Source organism: Zingiber officinale, chromosome 5B, assembly GCF_018446385.1.
Source record: "Zingiber officinale cultivar Zhangliang chromosome 5B, Zo_v1.1, whole genome shotgun sequence".
Lineage (NCBI taxonomy): Eukaryota > Viridiplantae > Streptophyta > Magnoliopsida > Zingiberales > Zingiberaceae > Zingiber > Zingiber officinale.
Window position 1 is genome coordinate 131,372,249 of NC_055995.1, and position 22,669 is coordinate 131,394,917.

Genomic DNA, 22,669 nt, shown 5'->3' on the forward strand with positions numbered 1-22,669 from the left:
TAAGCCGCAAAGGTAGAGCTGATGGCAAAACGACGGAGGCGGCTTGAAGCACTTCTGCCGTTTGGCCAAGGGGCGAACTGATATGCGGAGAGGAGAAGCAACCGCGTTTAGGGCAAGCCGGCAAAGAAAAATAAAATTAAATTAAAACAAGCCGGTAAGGAAAAATTAAATTAAATTAAAACAACAACAGGACGTTTTTTTTTAAATTCGTATATTAGTGTTGATATGCTGCGCATATCAGATTTTTTTTTTTTTAATTTGAATTAAAAAAATTAATACTTCTTTAGATGAATCCATAATACATAAATATATCCCCTAAACATGTTACAATACTCCATAAATATTTAAATTTATTTCATTTTCAATTTTTCTTTTTACTAAATACTATAATCCAACTAGAAAGTCTAAACCCTAGAGATAAAATCTTTTTAAAAAAAATAGCTTAAAAATTATAACCCAATTGGGAAACATCAACCCTAAAATAAAATTTTAAAAGAATATTTTAATTAATTTTTTTAATTCAATTTTTTTTAAAAATAATATCACACAAAATCTATTATTTTTTTAGATTTTGAATTAAAAAAAAAACAATATTTTCTTTTATATATCCCTAGGCCATGAATACATCCCCTAAACACATTACAATACTCCGTAAATATTTAAATTTATTTTTTATTTTTTATTTTTTTTTACAAAATACTATAACTCAATTGGAAAGTCTGAACCCTAGAATTAAAATCTTAAAAATAAAAATAGCTTACAAATTATAACCCAATAGAAAAGCCTCAACCCTAAAATAAAATCTTAACAAAATATTTTAATTATTTTTTTAATTCAAAATTTTAAAAAATAATTAAAAAGAAAAAAAAAATTAAAACTAATATCCTGCGGGACGTGCACAGTGGCACACTGTGCACGTCGCGCATGATATATATTCCTCGAGATATATATATATTTTTTTTAAATTTTGGTGCCCCTGAAATTTGGGGGCCCGAGACACTTGCCTCACAACTTCTATTAAAGGTCCGGGCCTGAGACAATCGAAAGGTGGTTCAGTCACTAATACTTGAAAACAGAGAGAGATTAAGAAAAGAGAGAGAGAGAGAGAGAGAGGGAGAGAGAGAGTAAAAAGCGTAAGTGAGTGAAGGTGAAGGTGAAGGTGAAGTTGGTTAGGGGAATGATTTTAGGAGTTTGGTTTCATTATGATACTAGTTAATGTCTCAATGTGTTGTTCATCTCCTTACATCAATCCTTATGCACATGTAGGAAGTCTAACTAAATACCGACACTATCTTGCGACGGTTATGTTGGAGTGATACCTATATTGGTATCTGATGCCACTAAATAGAAGAAGTAACTTAGCAAGTCCGATTTAAGGGATACCCTTGTCACTAGGATCTCTCGATCATACAAATCGCTAGATTACACAAGACACTTATTAATATAAGATTAGAGATAACCCATTAAGCCTAATTAGATGTTTTCTTGTGAAGAATTGCCCTCCTTTTCAAGGCGACACTCTAGATGTCCGGTTAAAGGGATACCCTTGTCACTAGGGCCCCCCGACCATACAATCTAGAGTATCCTCTATACAAGGGGAACAATCAATGCACATCTACATGTTTACATTATTCACACATTTTATCAAACACATAGAAGACACAACACACATAGAACATGACATAAATACTTCATTGAATAAGAAAATGTCCAAATATATAGTTCATATATCACATCATTTTTGAAGCAATCTATGTGACCCTAGGTTTTGATATTTGGGCAAAGATTTAAGTTAGAATTATTATTGTATTTAATATGCGCTTGTGAGTGTGCAGGATGCAGGTATAACAAGAAAAGCTCCAAGTACGATCTTGGCAATGGTGAAAGTCCAAGTGGATTCTTGGCGGTTTAAGTCCAAGTATATAGTATTGGTAACGTAAGTCCAACTATGACTTGGCAAAGTTGAAGTCTCGGAGTGAGGAACTCTTGGCAAATGATAAAGTCCCAGAGGTGAGGAGTCTCTTGGCAATGAAATATTCAACAACAAGGACAAGGCCAAAGGAAGCTCCTGAAGGCAAGGCGTGAATGATGGGGAGACATCTGAGGGACGCAAGGTTAATAGAGAAGGCTAGAAGGTAAGGTCGAGGTTGTGCGGGCAAAGATGAGTGTATGAGAGATTGTACTCAGGGTAAGATCATAGATTTAGGGTTTACCAGTCGACTAGCAACTAGAACAGTCAATTGGGCCAGGGCACATAATGTTTGTGTGGCTGATGGTTGTGAAAATCAATCAACCAGTATTATAGCAATCAAATAAGATTGTAGCAGCCAAATTGGCACTGTAGTAGTCGACAAGTATTTTCATTAGTCGATTGATATCAAGTCATTGGTATATAACAGTCGAATTCTATAGAGGGCAGTCGACTGGTAGGCGAGGTTTTTCAACTCGTGACCTATGTAACCAAGACTTTAGAGCTTGGTTTGGGTCGACGAAATAGACTTGATTAAAGTCTATTAGAAGTTTTCTAAGTGCTCTAAGCTCTTCTTGTGATCTAAGGGGATCAAGGTTATGGTGAGGTTTCTCCACCAAGAAGGAAGTTTGAGCTAGCAGGGATTTTTCGAGGATTCATCCACTGACGGATCGAGATTGTCCACTTTACGAATAAGTCGTAGAGTAGGAGTAAGTTATCTCCAAATCATGTTACATAAATGTGTTACGTTTGTGTTTTCTTTTTGTTCATTGTCTTATAGATTAGCTTTATTCTTATTAGTGTTGTTTGTATTTCCGCTACGTCCTAACAAGTTGTAGGAAGTGATCGAAGTGGGTGATTGAAACATCATACAATCCAAAACACAAGATAGAGAAGAGATTGTTGGTTCAATTTGCACTAACGATCCAATAGGGAGGAATGCTTATCTATGCGGTGTCAGTCTTCTTGCTTGCAATTCTTGCTTTGAAGGTAGATGAATCGATGAAGATGGAAGATCTAGGACTCCAAAGGGGAAAAACCCTTCCCTAAGGATTAGAGGCGGAGCCCAAGCCAAAGATGAGTAAAAAGGGGAGGAAAACTCCTTTTATAACACTTAGTCGTATCACGGTCGTGCCTTTTGGCACGGCCGTGTGATTTCACATAGTCGTGTCTCTTGACCCCATGAAAAAAATTGACCCTGACATGACCCTAACATGCTGTATCTTATGGAAACATCTTTTAAACCATCTAGACGTGATTTTTTCAGTTAAAGACTTCATAAAAGTCGTAGATCTTGGAGTTATCTGCATTTTGGTATTTGGAATAACTCATAACTCCAGTTGAACAAAAAGTTATAGTCTTTTTACTTTCGATCTGCAATGCAGAAAAATTCACATGACCATGGTTTTTTTCAGACACAACCATGACTCTTTTTAGACATAGATGTGCCTAAGAGGCACAACCAGAGCTCGGGAAAAATTGGATATTTATATGGTTGTGTCTCATAGGCACGACCAAGTCATTTTGGAGGCTTTAGACTCCATTTTAACTCTGTTTTCCGTCAAATTTCTTCCGTAGGGACATCCACGTGGCAAGGAACATAGTTAGAGTGTATTCCTTAATTAAATATCTAATTTGAAGGTCTTTTGAAAGTCTTTTCCTTCATGTATGTTTCGTATGAGCATGCTCCTTCCTCCGACTTCACATTTTAAGTATTTTTACTCTATTTTTTGCTCTGAAATATGTCTTATCAATAAAAACATGCAAAAAGAAGATTTCTGAACAAATAGAATGAAAGTATGACATAATAATAAAATCAGGTGTAATAAACATATATTACATATATGGAATATAGGTATATGTGTGTTAAACAATGCCTAAAAGATATATAATTTACGCACATCAACACCTCGTAAGCACCTAGTGTAATTGATTTTTTTTAATTCTTTGTTTATTCTTTTTAAGCTCTCGGTTATCTCAATCAGATTTTGCTTTTAGGGGTTTGAGATTGAGTTGTAGTATTAAGCACAATTTTTTTTAAAAAAAAAAAATTAGATGCACACGAGGTGTGCAGCTTAAGGTGGGCAACATATCAAGACTCTCTTTATACATATATATAGAAATTTTACTCAATACACTCTTAAGTGAGCGACTAAGGGCGATATCTAACGTGGTCAGAATCTAAATTTTTTAATCTCTCTCTTATTTGCATGCAACCCTTTTCTCCATGCATGTAAAATGCCACCCTCTTTTATCTCCTGCATGCAAGGTAGTGCTGATTTTTACAAATCAACACCAAGATAGAGTTGATCTTTAAAGACCAGTACCAATAAGTTTGAGCTGGTTTGTACAAACCAGCATCAGCACCATTGCTGGTTCGTACAAACTAGCACCAGTACAAACCAACACCAACGTGCCGATGTTGATTATTAAAGATCAGCACATTAGAGTTGATCTTTAAAGAATAGCTCCATGTTGGTGCTAGTTTGCACCACCTTACATGTAGGAGAGGCAATAGAGTTATATGCAAATGAGAGAGAAAAATAATAATAAAAAAAGATTTTAGCCCTGTCATATCATACACGTTGGATATCATCCACTGTTGTTCAAGATAAATTATGTAGGATATCACACACACTCTCTCTCTCGTTATATATATATATATATATATATTTATATATATAAAGAGAAATGATGCGCACAGCGAAAACTCTCCGCGACTAAGTTGGCAACTTGCGTGGCCAAGTCCACCTCAGCCAAAAATCATGAGACTTGGCATTTTGTAATCCCTGGTTTCCTCTTTCGCAACCTCTGCCCTAACTCTCCTCCTCCTCCTTCTTCTTCCTCTTTCACGATTCTCCTCCCATGCCCTAACTCTCTTCCTCCTTCTCCCTCTTTTGCGAGGCTCCTCCCTTGCCCTAACTCTCCTTCTTCTTCTTCTTCTTCGTGTTCTTCATCTCTCTCCTGACTCTCCTCCCATTAGCGAAGGAGCACACATAACGAAGGTTGTAGTCCCCTTCCTGCCCTAACTCTCCTTCTTCTTCCCTCATGCTAACTTTGCCACGCCGCCTCCTCCGTCTTCCCTCTCCCTTCCAAGGAATCGACGCCCTCTATTTCATAAAATTTATTTGTCCTAATTTCTTCGCTTAAGTTCTCACCCTTAATTTCTTCACCTAATTTTTGCCGCTGATGTCGTCGTCAGTTTTGTGGTGGTGTGAAATCAAGCGTTCGAGAAGCACAGGCTGGAGAAGGACATTACGAAGTGCATCGAGAAGGAGTTCGATAGCAAGTACTGATAAACTTGGCACTACATTGTGGGTCGCAACTTCGGTAACTCACTTTTTTCTTTTCATCCTTGCACTTCTCCGATTCAATTTCAACAATCGATTTCATGCTTGATTAAAAAAACAACAAAATTGAAGTTCTCAAAGAGTTTTTGTGTTTTTGAAATAGCTCAACAATGTGATTTCGTTTGGGAATTTGGTTTATATATCCGTGGATTACTAGGTTTCTATCCTAAATAGCTCAACTATATACTCTTTTTTCTCCTTCCTCATGTAGATAAGAAATGAAACAACCTCATTGTTCATGCTCATAAGTGGGGTTTTTTATTGAATTTTGTTTTTTATTCTAATCAATCATGGCATGTTGTTATATATTATAACACCTCAAAGTTACTGATTAAGTTATAGTGACCGTTCAGTTAGACAATATTGACTAAACAATTTGAAACCATTCTAACATGTACTCAACACAAACTTGATCCCTACATAAGCATGTGCATAAATATAGACATATACATAAACATGTTTATGTACGAAAAACATGTGATCACTATATAAACATGAACATAAACATGTACATAAACATAAACATGATCACTACCTAAGCATGACTAAGGCATCAAAATATGATTGGCTTCATATTATTTAAAATCCCTAAACAAGATCAGTTACTAATCTAACATACAAAGCTACCACACACATTATTAATGTCATATCATTCAATTTTTAAAAATCAGTAGCTATTTTATCATGCAAAGGTACCCAAAATTGAGATTGATGTCATAACATTTTACCCTAAAAAACTTCAGTGACTAATGTAACATGCCAAGGCATCAAAATACGGTTGGCTTCATAGTATCTAACCCTAATCCGAAACTAATTTGTATTGTAATGATACGAAAACATAATTGCTAATTTTTAATTGAAAACAAGTAGAAGAACCTATATATAGTTGTAAAGTAAAAACATGATTGTTAACTCTTAAAAACAGTGAGGAAAATAATTCCTACATAATCTAAATTCTACAAATTTTACAAACAATTTAAAACATAATAAATTTACTAACTTTTAAGTAGAAAAATAACAACATAATTATGATTACAGAGCAAAAACATGTTTAACAACCCCTAATAATAGTGAGGATAATAACTTTCATATGAATTGCATTCCACCAAATTACAAGACCTAACTAATGCATCTACAAGGTAGAGAACATGCATGATCACATGGTATGGTACAAGTATCAAAACATGAAGATTTTAAGGTATCCTAACACCATTAAAACTGAACTTCAAGGGTATCTAATTAATCATCCATGAATTTAAGGAATCTAAATAAAGCATAACCAAGTATAGAACATGCCTTAAACCTTTGCTACCAAAACCCCTCCCGCCTCCTCTCCTTTGTTTGGAGCTTGATGGCTGGTGGGAAGTGGTGAGGGTGAAAGCTCTAGGGTTATCTTATATTGCAGTTATATTAATTACTAGTTCTTTCTTTATCCATGAAACTAATTACAATCTCTTCTATTTAATAGTTTAGACGAGAGGTTTTTTTCGAAAATTCATAATTATGGCTAAAAAATCAACAATGTTTCAATTAAATATTTTGACTTACTCTAGTTATGCATGGTGTTAACATGAATTGATTTTGGACACTATAGTAAATCTTTTGGAAGGTCTAAGTCTGAGTTACTAGGATCTTCTATAAGAGTTTTTTTTATAAAGGATTGTACAATTAGTTTTCTTATAATTTTTGGTATGGTAATGCACATGATAGTTCCTACGTTAATAAACAGAAATCTTTATAGGAAGTCTTATCTATGCAGTGATATGTATCATTATCAGTAATAGGGGGGGATGCTGAAGGTATATCCTTATTAGTGATGGTGTGAATATGTGTGGACCTTTGGGTTGTAAGGTTATTACCAGGCTCCCATATTTAACAAATCTCTCTCTCTATATAAATGATAGTCTGTACATCCTTATCCTATAGACTCATAGGTTTGAGTACTCGGATGCTCGCCTGAGTATCTCAATTCTTAAAAAGTGAATTAGGTCACTTGAGAGTATTTTCAGGTGTCTGAATCTATGAGAGTGACCTAGGGAATATACAAGATAAGGATGTACAAACTATCCAATAATTTATAGGACTCAATACTTTCAACGTATGAGAAAATAAAAAGACGCCCAAAATTCTACCACAATCGTACCATTGCCCCGGGAGATATTTCTTTAACGGTAGAAATCACGTTTGAGGTGATAATTAGAGTTAGAGAGAGTTTGACTAAGAGCATCAACATCAGCTATCATATTCAAAGATTTTATTTTAAATTTTGGATAGAGTAACTAAAAAATCTTTGCATCAGCTATCCTATCAATTTCCTAAATTTAGATTTGATGAATAGTAATTATCTAAATTTAGGGAATGAAACCACTACCTTAAAATAAAAATAATATATTTTTTTAATATCTCTCCATCTACTCAATCTTTTTCATCTCTCTTCTCCTACACATTCTATAAATATAATAATAAAAAAATAGAAGAAATAGAAGAATATAATAAAAATATTAAGGATGATGAAAATTTTAAAGTAATTGATATAGTGTGTAGTAAAATATGATTATCATATATTTTAAATATAATAATAAAAAAATTAATGTGGATTCTCTAAACCCTTCCGTACTTAGAAACCCTATCGCGCACCGATATGACAATTCCCAACTCTGAGGGCATCTTCCCGGCGGCGAGCTGCTTCGCCTGCACCCCCGAAGAAGAGAGAGAAACTATTATGTGACTGCTTTCTTCATCTTCTAATTGATTGCCGTTTTCGATCCTTGTTGATCAATCTGAGCCTAATCGACCACAGTTTTGATATCTGAAACTCGGGCCATCATAAACTCTCGATACTTCGTTCATAGCTTCCCTCACGCTAACTAGGGTTCCTCTTTCCACCCTTTTCGAGATTTCTGCTTCTCCGGAGTCGTTCTTTAAGGTATTGCCGTCTCCCATGAGACAAATAAATTGCCGCATTGCTACCCTTTTTTATCTATCTGCTGCTTGGTGCATCATTCTAGCTCATTTACTTTTACCGTCGCAGGAAATGGAAAAGGAGAGTGATTTGTGGATGGAAAAATTCTGCAAAGACGCCGCAAGGGCCTTCTTCAAAGAGTGGGGTCTTCTTAGCCATCAGATCAATTCCTACGACGATTTTATCGAACATGGCCTCCAAGATCTGTTTGACACTCTCGGAGACGTTGTTGTAGAACCAGGCTATGACCCATCCAAGAAGGGATCTGAAGGCTGGAGACATGCGGCTATCAGTTTCGGTAATGTCAGGCTTGAGAAGCCTGAGTTTTGGCCTGAAAGTAACGATGTGCACGATACCTCACTGAAATTACTACCGAAACATGCTCGCCTTCAGAACATGACATATTCTTCTCAGCTAAAAGTTGAAGTCAGAGTTCAGGTGAGTCTGTTTGCTTTTCTTGTTGGCTGGTCTCTGGATTTTTGTTGACTGTCAAGCTTCTTCACAACCGGAAGTCTTCACAGTCTACCAAATAGTTCTTATCGAGATTTTGTTCATCTTGTTTTTGTAAGCTGGGATGTCTTATATCACATCCTTTCCTTCATATTCGATTCTGATATTTTTACTAGAACATTGATTGATAGTTCAAATTATCTTCATTTACTCTAAGAAGATAAGAGTCAATAAATGCTACATCATAACTTATAAGAAACTAATGGTTTAATAATGCACCATCACATTTTTTGATGCTTCCCTGATGCTTCAGGGTCCCATAGTAATGACATTTCTCCTTTCAGCATGCTACTGTAACTCTTTTGTTCTTCATATAGTAAGAAAATATAGTTTGATGAATCCCATTTAATCTATTGTGTAGCTATGAGATTTTTGTGCTTTATCATATGCTAATTTGGAACTAATAGTTTCTTTGTGAAAATTTGATGTGTCACCGACTTACTGAGACATTTTTCTTTCACATTGAGCTGTCAGCTATTGTGATGTATGTTAGATTTATTTTTCATTTTACTATGAAAGATGAGGTAGATGACATGTAAGGTTCCAAATCTTGGTCCGATGCCAACATCATGATGCACGCACAAACACCTATTCACCATCCCGTGCCAGTTCAGCATTAGGTGATTTAAGCCAATTGTTATCTCACATTGCATGATTTACTTTCAAAACAGGAAATAATTAGTTATAGATCCATGAAGTAGTGCTTGCTCATGCTTCCTTCAGTATCTGTTTACCAAATGGTATGCTGCAATGTGGCAATTTTCAAGTAGATATATTAGCCAAAGTTTGACTGTTCTAGGCTAGGGTTTCGGTCCTCAGTCAGAACAATATATGCCAGCTGTGGTGGTGGCTATGCTGAGTGCTAACCTACGGAAGAGGAGAGGAGGAAGCTGTGGTAGAGAAGTTGCATACCAACTTCAAGCCTCGTGGTGTTCACGGACAGTTGTCATTGCTGAAGCTATTGTCTTGTGACTTGGAAGCCATCATCTCGTGGTATTGCAGAAGCCCTAGTCTCATTGAAGTCACAAGTCATCATGGATGTCTATCACCTTGACTGAGGAGGGTGGAATGAGATGTCCTTGACACCATGATAAATTTGCTTCATTCATTTTGTTTGTCTCGGAGAGTTTTGCATGTTTTTCAGTGAGTGTTATGGGATGTTTAGTCTGTGCCAGATGACATAGAACTATATGTATTAGCTAAATTTCATCAATCATCCAACTCTTTTTTGATTGACATCTTCGCAATTGCATCTTTGAAAAACATTTCTATTATTTTGTTCATCCTTCTGATAGTTATTTTGCATTTTGATGTCTCATTGAAAAGGCTTCTCCTTTTGCCCTATTCTTGTTGAAGAAACCATTTCAGTATTTGTACCGAACAGTTTGTTGCTGGATGATTTAGAGCTAGTCCAACTTTGTTTTTTTAGAGTATATATGTTGAAAATAAGGAAATGAATTATGACACAGTCGACAGTATTGCAATCAGATCAACCAAGTTGCTAGCTTACCTAGTTAGCTGAGAAGTGGAAAAGAAAGTGGGAATTTTCTTTATATTCCTTCGAAGGAAGGAAAAGAGAGAAAATACCAGTTTTATCTGTCTTTTTAACTTCTTACTTTGTTGTTGGAAATAAAGTTCCTGCTCTTCTTCCTCCTTTGTGTGCTCCAGTTGCAATTCATGGGTTTGGAAGAAGTGGAAGTTGACAATATGGATGCCAATCAAGGTGAACATTGTTGCTTGTGGCACACAAGAACTATTTTGGCTTGCCTGCGAGCAACACCACTCAAATAGCAGCATTATCTGAGAGTGAGCAGCACAGCCATGAGCATGTGTCTGGACATCATATATCACTGAGGAGGAAGAGAAGCTAGTTGTAGGTTGTGAGGTCCAAATTAGATGGTATCTTAATCTCTTCATAATAAATGAGTTATCACACATCATTTTCTCCAGGCAGCAAGGATAAATAGGCATGTTGTGGCTTAGTTGTCAGGCAACTAGTGCATGTTCTCATGTACCTAGTGAAGTTGTTATTAAGGTAGTTTAGTAATTTATTCTCTCTATAATTTTCTCTGACTAACCTTCATAAATGATTTAAGAGAATAAATCAGGTTAGTTACCGGTCATAAAAGGGTCAATGAATTCTGTTATTGAAAGAAATGGTTGGGGAAATTGGACCACAGAACACAGTCCAATAGTAAATGGCACTAGCTTCAAGAGGGCTACTAAGTGACAAAAATGATTTTCTAATTTGCTAGAAAATGATGACTTTTGGATAACATGGTTGTGCTGCAAATTTTTATTGGTTTACGTCTTATAAATGTGCACTTAGTCTTTGTAACTCTTCGTTATTTGCATAAAAACAACTATTTTAATTTATTTTCTATAGATTTATGAAGTGTTTTTTTTTTTCAATTGAAAATCTTGATATTGTTCGCATTGTTTTTGTCAATTTAAAAAATAATTAGGATTTTCAATTGCATTTTTTTTAGACATATGTGCAAGAGAAAAATGACAAAGCCAAGTCTGGCAATGACCTATATATTCAGAAAAGGGTATTGGGTGACACAAAAAGGGAAATCACCATAGGAAGGTTACCTGTCATGGTCAATTCAAACCTTTGCTGGCTGAAGACTCTTGACAAAAGTGATTGCATCTTTGATTCTGGTGGTTACTTTTTAATTAAAGGGATGGAGAAGGTAATATTTAAAATTTGTTACTAGTTATTATTCATGCTATTTTATTTTTTATATTCTAATTTTGATATCAATACTGTTTTCTTCCGATGTGGTACAGGAAATAACTTTAATCATTTAATGTTGGTGAAAAGAAACTATTGCTGTATTTATTCTTTTTCGAATAATGTCTTGGTATCTCTTCATCAAATGTTATCCATACTATGGAACATAGAATGGAAGCCAGTGTAGTCCATCTCAATTTGACATTCGACTATTATTAATTAGTACCACTCTAGCTTCATTATAGTGCTTGAAATGTTATGACTGAACCTGAATCCAAAAGTCTCTTGTTTTGCTAAATACTTTCTACCAAGGTTTGCATTAGATTAAGTATCACTATGCTAATTGTTCAAAAATTTTAATTATCAAAGTCAACAAATATTAATTTAAGTGCTTAATGTGTTTGGTTTGAATATATTTTCCAGTTTTATTTTGAATTAGAAAACATGAGAAGTGAAAAAGATTCTCTTTTTCTACAATTTGAAATAGACTTTTTTGGTTTCAAAATTGCACTAGTATTCATGGAGTTGAAAATTGTGATGGATTATTTGGTCGATTAATAATATGCTAATTTTAATAATCAAATAGTTTGTTTATTGAATTCTAAAATTCTACCTAATATTTAGTTAATATTAAAACATAAACCGGAGTAATTTTGTTTATTTAATATTCGATAATGTTACATAGTTTACATTATATATATAATCTAAGTATATGTGCAATTAACCTATATCAGCAATAAAATGATACCATATAATAGTAGTTTCATTTATATTGAAGTTTATACTCTCATTTCACCTTTTATACAAATGAAGATGAGATTTAGGAAAAAATTCTTTCGTTTATTACTTTTCATGGTTGATATGTTCATTGTTTCATATTTGAACATCTAATTTCACTCAAATAGATGCCAATTGTATTTTTAGGAATTATTTCCTTTTTTTATTATAACAAAAGTTGAAATAAGTATAAAGGTCCAATTGACAAGGTCTAAGAGAGTTTGGGGATCCAAGGAGCTTAACAGAGAATAGGTGGGTTTGAATAGAACTGAAAGATGAGGAAGAATATTCAAAAGAGATGGCTATTAGCTGTTACCAGTCACTTTCCCATATCTAACATTTTGAGGACTGTACTGCACACAATACTTGTACTGGTCAGCACTAGTTATACATTGATGTTTTGCTCATGCTGACTTTGTACATTGAGAATATGTCATATGTACAATTCGTGTCAGACACCACAACTCAAGAACCCACTCACTGGGTGGTTTAATTATATTAGTAGGCTTACATGCTTTGGAGGATTTGGTAGCTCAATTTGTATGATTCTTCACTTCAAATTTCTTCATAATTTTCTGCTAAATTTAAGAATTTGCACGATCTTACAAGTTTGACTGATCAATCTGCAGTCAAACTTTTTCCCAAGCTTATCTAGTTTTATAGGTGACATCTAAATCTTTAGGATGACTCAACGACATGCATTTTGTATAATGTAAATTGCTACATTTCGCTGTTTCCTTAAGACAACTTGACATTTCTTTAACTTATGTTTCTTTTTGCAGACTTTCATTGCACAAGAACAAAGATGTTTGACAAGACTCTGGGTGGTAGATAAACCTGCTCCAACAGTTTCTTATTTATCAGAAGTCAAACAAAAAAGAATATATGTGAAACTTGTTGAAGCTCCCAAAGTTGAAGGGTTCAATGGAGGCAGACTTATTAGCTTCTACTTCTTCTTTGCCACAATGCCTATCTGGGTTATGTTTTTTGCTCTTGGTGCATTATCAGATAAAGATGTTTTTGAAATGATTGATCTTGAAGGATGCGAGGCTGGTATGACTGACATAATATTAGCAACTATTAAGGATGCTGAAGAACAAGTTGAGGGTTTCCGTAGCATAGATAAGGCTTGCCAGCACATAGATACACTAGTTAAGAATGCAAAGTTCCCTCCTACTGAATCCTTTGATCAATATGTTTCTAAGTATCTCTTTCCAAATATCGCTGGGCATAGGTCAAAAGCTCTTTTCTTAGGATATATGGTTAAATGTCTCTTACTATCTTCTGTTGGTAAGAGAAAATGTGACAACAAAGATGATTTTAGGAACAAGAGGTTGCACTTAGCTGGTGAACTTCTGGCTAGGGAGTTAAGGACACATGTTAGACATGCTGAGAGGCGAATGGTTAAAACTATGCAGAGGGATCTAAATGGAGATAATAGTTTGCAACTAATTGAGCGTTATTGGGATGCATCTATAATTACAAATGGTCTTAATCGGGCTTTTACAACTGGTGCATGGACTCATCCATACAAAAAGGCTGAGAGGTCATCAGGCATAGTGGCAACCCTTAGAAGAACCAATCCTCTTCAAATGATTTCTGACATGAGAAAAACACGTCAGCAGGTTTTATATGCAGGGAAGGCTGGTGATGCTAGATATCCGTAAGTCTTTTATTCTTGCTTGTTTCTTTTTTCTTGTACAAATTACAGTAATCAAAGAGGATATAGTAGGGGATTGAGCCTAATGGCTTAGGAGGATCATATAGTCGACCTCACTTAGCGGGATGAAGGCTTAGTTGTAGATGCTTTATAAACTACAGGAATTAAAATGCAAGATTACATGGCCAAACAAGAGCTATTTCCTTTTACTAGTTTGTTTCTATGGTTCACTGCAAGACAAGTATATACAGTTTTTAAAACTATAATAATATATTCTCAGTCTGTTTATTATTTCTTTGTAAGTTATCTTGCAAGGAAAGCTTGTCTTCGTATTCACATGCTCGATGCAGTTCATACCTTTAAGAAAAGGAAATTGGCTGATATGAAATATAAATATTTTGATATTTTCCCAATGTTCAGGTACATGCAATGGATTTTGTACTTTTGAAGACAAAACTGACCATAGTTTTTTCTTTGTAGCAGGAAATACATTATAAACTACAGGACGTTTCTGCTAAGAATCACTAATTTTGATCATGATTACTAAACAAATTATCAGATATTTGGATGTGAAGTGGTTGGTGATTCATTTCATCCAATTAGCTTTAGATGATTTTGTTCACCTGTAGTTATGAATTGTAACTTAGATTTGCTAGAACGGTGTTTGTCATGCCCCTCCTGTTTGATGATAAAGACAAAAGCCTGTGCTAACAATTTATTGGATGCTTGTGCGCATACACACATTATACTGCATAATTACATGCCAATCTGTTTTCAGTGTTGCAATTTTGTTGTGTGAAAGTACCCCGTCATTTGCATTTGTATGGATTGTAGCAATAAAATTTCCTGTAGAAAATGGTGAAACTTATTCTAGATGCATGTGCAATTTTTCACTGTCAATTTTGATAGGCTCATTTCTAATCCCAAAAGTTCAAAGTTTTTATGAAAGAAACAATGTATACACCTATATTCTTAGCAGTTTCCAGATAATTACTTGTGTGCATCACTTATTTCAATATCATTTTTTTGTTTTTTTGGGGGTTGAGATGCTCACATAAGTTACAGAGCAATATCATGCTTTCTATTTAATTTGCTGTCTAGCCCCGATACTATGAACTTCATCTCTATCCGGACATGAGTTATTTCCCTTTGATTTGAAATTATCTGAAGCTTAATCCTTTCACATGCTACTTGCAGAAATCCATCGTACTGGGGGAAATTGTGTTTTTTATCAACACCAGATGGGGAGAACTGTGGGCTTGTAAAAAATTTAGCTGTCACAGCTGTTGTTAGCTCTAAAGTATTGCAACCTAGTGTTGATAACTTGATGGAATGTGGAATGAAAAAACTGGATGAAGTATCTCTAGAGTCAATGAGAAATATGGGTAAAGTATTTCTGAATGGTGACTGGGTTGGAGTTTGTTCAGACATGAGCTCAATTGCTGATAGACTCAGATGTATGCGTCGTGGCAAACAAATCGATCCCCAGGTCAGTTATTATTTTGTATGTTTTTAGTGAAATATTTAGGAGGTAATATGTTTCTATTGCATGATGGTTTGTAAGGAGAGTTATGTGCTCCAAAATTGAGGTAATTGAGTTGTTTTTCATTTACATATGCTATGTAGTTAAGTGGTTCCTGCCCGACAAGATAACAAATCCTAGTGTTAATTGGGACACTATTTATTCCTAGCGGAGAGCCTCAATATTTAGAAGGGAGTCTTGGCGCAAAGATAAAGTTGTGGACCTTGTTGTTACAAATTCAAGTTAAGGAAACAACCTCTTACAATGTAAGATAAGATTGTGTATAATAAATTCAATGTGGTTCAACCCTTGTCTGGAACCCACATTGGCGGGAATTTCATGCAATGGGCTGCCCTTTTTTAGCTTCATTGTTCATTTATGTTCGTACAATTTAACCATGATTATTAGAATCAGCATCGTGACCAGGGTCAAATGGTAAAGAAAAACTCAAATATTAGCCATTCCAGATTAGTGAAATCTAATTCGTTAGAAAAATAAACAATAGTTTCATATATTTGATAATGAATTATTTTAAATATAATAAAGATGCACATTATGCATAATCAACAACATATATTATAGATAATAAATGCTAGACCTAATAAGCGTGATTAGTAATATATAATGTATTATCACAATATTAGTAATTACATATTATTATCATTATCAAGTTAATAATATTATATGATAATCATTATTTGTTGAAATCATACTTTAAACTATTAAATAATAATAGATCAATATTATAAATGGATATATGTATTAGATCATTAATAATAATAAATGCATATATTAATAGGAAACAATAAATAACTACAATGTAGTATAATAAATAATAGAATTAAAATATATCAGTTATTACTGTAAAGTTATTAATAATATTCCATTATTAATATTATTTGATAAAATTATGATTAGTATTTACTATTTAATATTATAGATAGTCACAACAATGTGTACACAATAATTAGGTATCTGTGGGTACCTAACTTGTTTAAGTCGGATTCATATACCTTATTATGCTTAATTATTTATTCAGGTTGAGGTAGATTTGGGCTTGATTTAATTGTATATATTTGCTCGTACTCACAGGGTCAGGTACTCTTAATCTTCAAACTGCATCATTAGATGAGTTCGAGTTGTGTATGAATAACTGAGTACAGGATACCTATTGCCATCCATAGGTACAGCTACCTCATAGTTAAGATTTTTGACATATTATTTGTAGTGGACATAATTAACCAATTTCTTGAGGTTCTATGCCATGATTATTTAGAGATAACTTTGAAAATTACAAATTACAGTATCTGAAGAATACTACACAGGAAGTTCTTATATCAAATTGAGGTCATCTTCAGATTCTGTTGTACATTGATGTCTACCTGATAAACCGGAGATTGTGCCCGTTTGATTGGTAATTTGGATTCTTGAAAGAGTAAGATGCATAGTGTGATAGTTGAATTGAGTGCAGAGGTAGAGGATAGGGCTTTATTCTTAGCCATACATGGACTTATTTCAATCAAATAGCTAAATAATTGATTGGGACATACCCCTAAATATCTAACAAAGGTGTAATATGACAATTAAATTGCCATGCATATGTTTCTAGTCTAGTGTTTCATGAGGGGACAAAAAATCTAGATCAATTGCATTTTGTTAGAGAGAGGTCCAATCCAATTAAATTGTTATATCAGTTGTCATCTTCAATGACTTTGCTAAGTCCTTAAGAGGTCTTAGAATCAAAATATATATATAGCAAGCTAGATTTTCATAATATTTTTGAGCTAACTTGAAGGGTAGTATTAAGAACCTAAATGTAAATATAAGGGATCTATCTATGGATACTATGCATCATATGGATTAGAACATCATCAACAACCGCTACTTACAAGTCTTTTTTGGTTTCACTCTTCTTCAATTAGTGTGTGTGTTTGTCATAATCTCACATTCAATGGGGCATTTATTGGATGCTTAAGTATATGTCCGTATCATCTTAAATGCATCTCGCGTTTCCCTTGCAATCTCAACTTTTTAATATTCTCATTTCTTATCCTATCCATCCTTGTATATTCGCATATCTACCTTAACATCCTCATCACTGCCATTATCTTTTGCTCGTGTATTCACTTCATAGCTCAACATTTAGTTCCATATAACATAGTAAGTCTAATCACGAATTTATAATGCTTCCCTTTAAACTTTAGAGGTGCCTTATGATCATAAAGGACAACTAACTCTCTCCTTCATTTATCGAATTATATTCTGTATAAAACATCTTTATCAACCCCTCTATCCTTTTGTAAAAACGATTCTAAATATTTAAAGCTTTCTGCTATAGGTAACCCATCATCTCCTAGTTTAACAATTACCTTGCTACGTCTAATACTACTAAACTTAAATTTCATATATTCTATTTTTACTAAACTTAAAAGCTTTCATTTCCGGTGTTTCACTCTAAGATTTGAGTTTAGCATTTATTCTTTCATATATCTCTTCAACTGAAATACTATGTTATATGTACCATAATAACGTGTCTTAGATATGTCTAGTGAGTTCATACATGACTAGTGTAAAAAGGTACAGATTTAGAGTTGATTCTTAATGTAATCGTATCTTTATAGGAAACACATTAGTTAATTCGTTTGGAGTTTTAACTATGGTATAAAATATCATACTGATTGGCACGAGTGGAATTTTCTATTCCGCTTTGCAGATTGACATTGGCACAACCTCGCAAGGTCGCAGGGCTAGCCGTGGCCTTGCGACATCGCGGAGGATGCTACGAGGTCGTTGAGGAAGCCATGGCCTTGGGACGTTGTGAAGGATGTTGCAAGGTTGAGGCTTCCTTTTGTTTATTTATTTATTTATTTTTATTTATTTGTTTTTAAGATGTTTAATTTAAATTCCTTTCTTTCTCTTCATTTTTTCCTCCTTGATCTAATTTAGCTTATTTTTCTTGTGTGTTTATCTTGTTTTTGTAGATATGATTCCTTTACTTGACCATTAGATTTTTTTTGGATGTTGCCCATGATATGCTTCCTTTTGCACAGGTTGAAATAAAAATAGACAAACACCAAAAGGAAGTCCGTATATTTACTGATGCCGGGAGAATTCTAAGACCTCTTTTGATTGTAAAAAACTTAAAGAAAATTAGGGAACTGAAAGGAGGAGCCTGTTCGTTTTCATATCTCATGGAGCAGGAAATCATAGAACTCATCGGCGTTGAGGAAGAGGAAGATTGCCAAACTGCATGGGGAATCAAGTCTTTTTTTGCAGCTAATGAAGGGAGTTCTCTGAAGTACTCCCATTGTGAGCTTGATCCATCCTTCTTATTAGGCTTAAGTTGCAGTATTACTCCTTTTGCTAACCACAACTTTGCTAGAAGAGTTTTGTATCAGGCTGAGAAGCACTCTCATCAGGCAATTGGCTTCTCCACAGTAAATCCAAGTATTAGAGTCGACACTCTTTCTCACCAACTGTATTATCCTCAGAAACCTCTTTTTAGAACAGTAGTATCTGAGTGCCTTTTTAGCACTAGTTCTTCTGTTGGCAGAAAAGACACCATTGCTAGACCGGAATATTACAATGGTCAAAATGCTATTGTCGCAGTCAATGTTCACCAAGGGTTCAATCAAGAGGATTCATTGGTCATGAATAAGTCTTCTCTCGACCGTGGAATGTTCCGTACCGAACACTTCAGGAGTTACAAAGCTGAGGTTGAAAATAAGGTTCTTTCTAAACGTCTAAAGCTGAAGGAGAAAGTAGATTTTGGTAAAATTGATAGTAAAAAAGGGCGTGTTGATAGTCTAGATGATGATGGTTTTCCCTATGTTGGTGCGAGCCTACAAAGTGGTGACATTGTGATTGGTAAGGTGTCAGAGTCAGGAGAAGATCATAGTATCAAGCTAAAACATACCGAAAAAGGGATGGTCCAAAAAGTAGTGCTTGCTGCAAATGATGAAGGAAAGAACTTTGCAGTTGTTACTTTGAGACAGGTTTGTTATTGAGTTCCTCATCGTATGTTTCTGTTTTTAACATCAACCATAAAATGGCAAGGCCTTCCAAAGAGTTACATGGAAATTGATCTATCTCGTGAAAATATCTCTGAATATGAATAGCAATTTGTAGATAGTATTGTTTTAGCTTTATGTTTATTCACTTTGGAATTGATTGTTGTTTTCTTTTTTTTGCTAATACTATCTTATCTAGTATCATCTGAATTTATCATTAAATATTTTATGTCCTCACCCCTTGAGAATCTTACCTTCAAGTGCTAGATAAAAATAAAAAAATATGGCACTTACAAATTTTTTTTCTGTGTTTCTCAAACAATTGCTTTCTCTGACATTCTAGAAATGTGGATCAACTATCTTAAATAATTAGTAGGATATTATGTTGTTGAGTTGAAAACTTGATGTAGAAAGAGACATTCATATATTTATATGATCATTGTGTAGATTGTAAATGAAACCTTCTGAGATAGTTTACAAACCACACGTTAATTATGGATTTGAATAGTGAGCAGTCAATAGCATACTCCACAAAAGTTAATCTTGATGAGATGAAACTTAACATTTTTAGTCTAAGACGAGGCTGCATCCATTTTTTTCATCCAACATATTTCAGCTTTGTGGCAAGTTGTAGTTACTTACAGTTAATGATATCCAACTTTAGTCTCTCTTAGACTTTTTCTGTTTGATTGATACCTTTTCCATTTGGTTTTCCTGTGTAGGGGATTGATTGTCTTTAAGATCTTTATTCAGCTTTCTCTTGTATGCAGGTTCGATCACCTTGTTTAGGGGACAAATTTTCTAGCATGCATGGTCAGAAAGGTGTCGTTGGTTTCCTGGAAACACAAGAGAATTTTCCTTTCACATGTGAAGGCATAGTTCCAGACATTGTCATAAACCCTCATGCTTTTCCAACTCGGCAGACTCCTGGTCAGCTTCTTGAAGCTGCATTGGGAAAAGGAATTGCATGTAGAGATTCTACAAGATATGCTACACCGTTCTCAACTGCTTCAGTTGATGACATTGCAGATCAGTTGCACAGGTTGGTAACACATTCAAGAAGTTAAGGATCTCGCTGTGTGTATTTTACCAAGTTTAACACTGCTCTGGAAGAATATCTTTTGGGGATTCATTTAATGTATCTCAGCTGAAGCCTGTTGACAGTCAACATGTGGAGACCATCTTAGTTGTCTTTTAGTGAATATTACGCCTTTCCAATTCACTATCTTGACTTGCACATAACATGTATTTGGTAAATAATACTAATTAAGTAAAATTGGTTTAGTTTGACGAGGAAAAAAAAGTCACTTTTTGATGATATGAAATACTAGGCGTTGTAGACTGACTTATTTGACCCTTTAGATTCAAAGAAACTATTCTTAAATACTTCATACTCAATATGTTGTTGGATTTACTTGAATCGCAAGTCCATCTGTCATCTTATTTCGATTAGGCTGATTGATTGGGTTTACTTCAGTTTTATAACTGATTGAGTGTATTCCTTTAGGTGACATTGGATTCCAAAAGAGTGATAATTACAATATGTTCAATTTATCACCATTAGTTAACTTTTCTGATTTCTGAGATCATTTTGGAATCAAACGACTGCATTAAACAAATTATTATTTTATTTTAGGCTTATGCCAAAGTGCATTAAGATGATTCTAGTTCTTTATTATGACTTTGGTTGGAAAGAAGCAAATACCTGAGTTTGGCTTGCAATAGTTGACCTCCTATATAGCGGATGGTATATTTTGTTTTTTCTCTCTACCATGTATTGTGGCAAAACACCAATAGTTTGTTAATCTTTCTGAGTACTATATAGTTCATAAAATTTTATAGAACTTTCAATAGTTGCACTGTCCATCACGGGTTTGATATCTTTCATCTCATCATGTCTCTGTTGATGTGAGAAGCAATACAGTTTTCTTTTTTCTCTAAATATGCCCAGAAATTAGTGATGGTTCCAACCATATATTAAGGTTGAGGATGATTGTATATATAGTTAAAAGTTTTGCTTGCCAACGATAAAATTGTTTGTTCTATTAATGGCAAAGAAATTCCTCATTCTAGCCAACTTTAATTTGGCACCCTGATAAATTTCAGGTCTGGCTTCTCTAGATGGGGTTCCGAAAGGGTTCTAAATGGTCGGACTGGTGAAATGATGAGCTCTATGATCTTCATGGGTCCTACTTTCTATCAGCGATTAATCCATATGGCTGAAGATAAGGTAAAGTTCAGGAATACTGGACCAGTTCACCCACTGACAAGGCAACCTGTAGCAGACCGCAAGAGGTTTGGTGGAGTAAAGTTTGGAGAGATGGAGCGCGATTGTTTGCTTGCCCATGGAGCAGCTGCCAACCTTCATGAGCGGTTGTTTATGCTCAGTGACTTCTCTCAGATGCATATCTGCCAGAAATGTCACCGTGCTGCCAATGTTATCTTGCGGCCTGTGCCGGGAGGCAAAAAGATCCGTGGTCCATATTGCAATTTTTGCCAATCCGGAGAGAACATTGTCCGAATCAACGTGCCTTACGGTGCCAAGCTTCTGTACATGGAGCTTTTTAGTATGGGAATTTGTCTCAAGTTCGAGACGGAGTTATGTTGATGAAGCTTTGCTTCTAGATCTGGCTTTGTCTTATCATGTGCATTTGTGTAACCCAGATCACATGTGGCTAAACCTAACTAATATGTAGGTTTTTTTTTTAACTTCGTTAGGTTTCATGATCCATTTTGTCTAGAATGACAAATCTATGTCTATAAATAGAATGACATTAAGTATTGGGTGTTACCACTGATCTCATTTTGCTGTATTGTAAATATTCCTCGGGTTGATACATTGTACTTTGTTATTTTAGTGTTTTTTTTCTTGAAAATCCTGGCGCAGATTCTCTGCATATATATATATATATATATATATATATATATATACTCTCCTGCGGAATGTTTGGTGCGGAACGGTCCGGCGTCGCTGACCTGGATGCCTACGTCAAATAAGTTGGGTTAAAATGGCTTTAGAGAAAACTCGTTCGTCTCCTCCCGTGATCTAGGGTTTCCCGTTGCTCACCCTTCTCCGCCGAAGCTCCTCCCTCACTCTCGCCGCCTCCCTCTCTCGTCGAGCTACAACTCCTTCTCTGTGGCGCCTCCCTCTCTCGTGACGAGCACCACCTCC

General features: G+C 34.8%; 1 protein-coding gene across 1 annotated transcript; it reads left to right on the forward strand.

The window, feature by feature from the left end:
- The first annotated feature begins 7,941 nt into the window (after nt 1-7,941).
- On the forward strand, nt 7,942-22,288 carry LOC121986046 (DNA-directed RNA polymerases IV and V subunit 2-like). Its single transcript, XM_042539819.1, has 8 exons — nt 7,942-8,245; nt 8,351-8,719; nt 11,281-11,487; nt 13,088-13,968; nt 15,163-15,454; nt 18,538-19,482; nt 20,268-20,539; nt 21,604-22,288. Exons 2-8 carry the CDS (start codon nt 8,354-8,356, stop codon nt 22,103-22,105), a joined length of 3,465 nt encoding a protein of 1,154 aa, XP_042395753.1. The 5' UTR covers nt 7,942-8,245; nt 8,351-8,353; the 3' UTR covers nt 22,106-22,288.
- Nucleotides 22,289-22,669: the final 381 nt, after the last annotated feature.

Bases quoted from the DNA above. Each gene is read 5' to 3' on its own strand.
- LOC121986046 (XM_042539819.1), top strand. From the start codon at position 8,354: ATGGAAAAGGAGAGTGATTTGTGGATGGAAAAATTCTGCAAAGACGCC. The intron at 15,455-18,537 runs GTCAGTTATTAT...CCTTTTGCACAG, and splicing joins GCAAACAAATCGATCCCCAG to GTTGAAATAAAAATAGACAA. The intron at 19,483-20,267 runs GTTTGTTATTGA...TCTTGTATGCAG, and splicing joins CAGTTGTTACTTTGAGACAG to GTTCGATCACCTTGTTTAGG.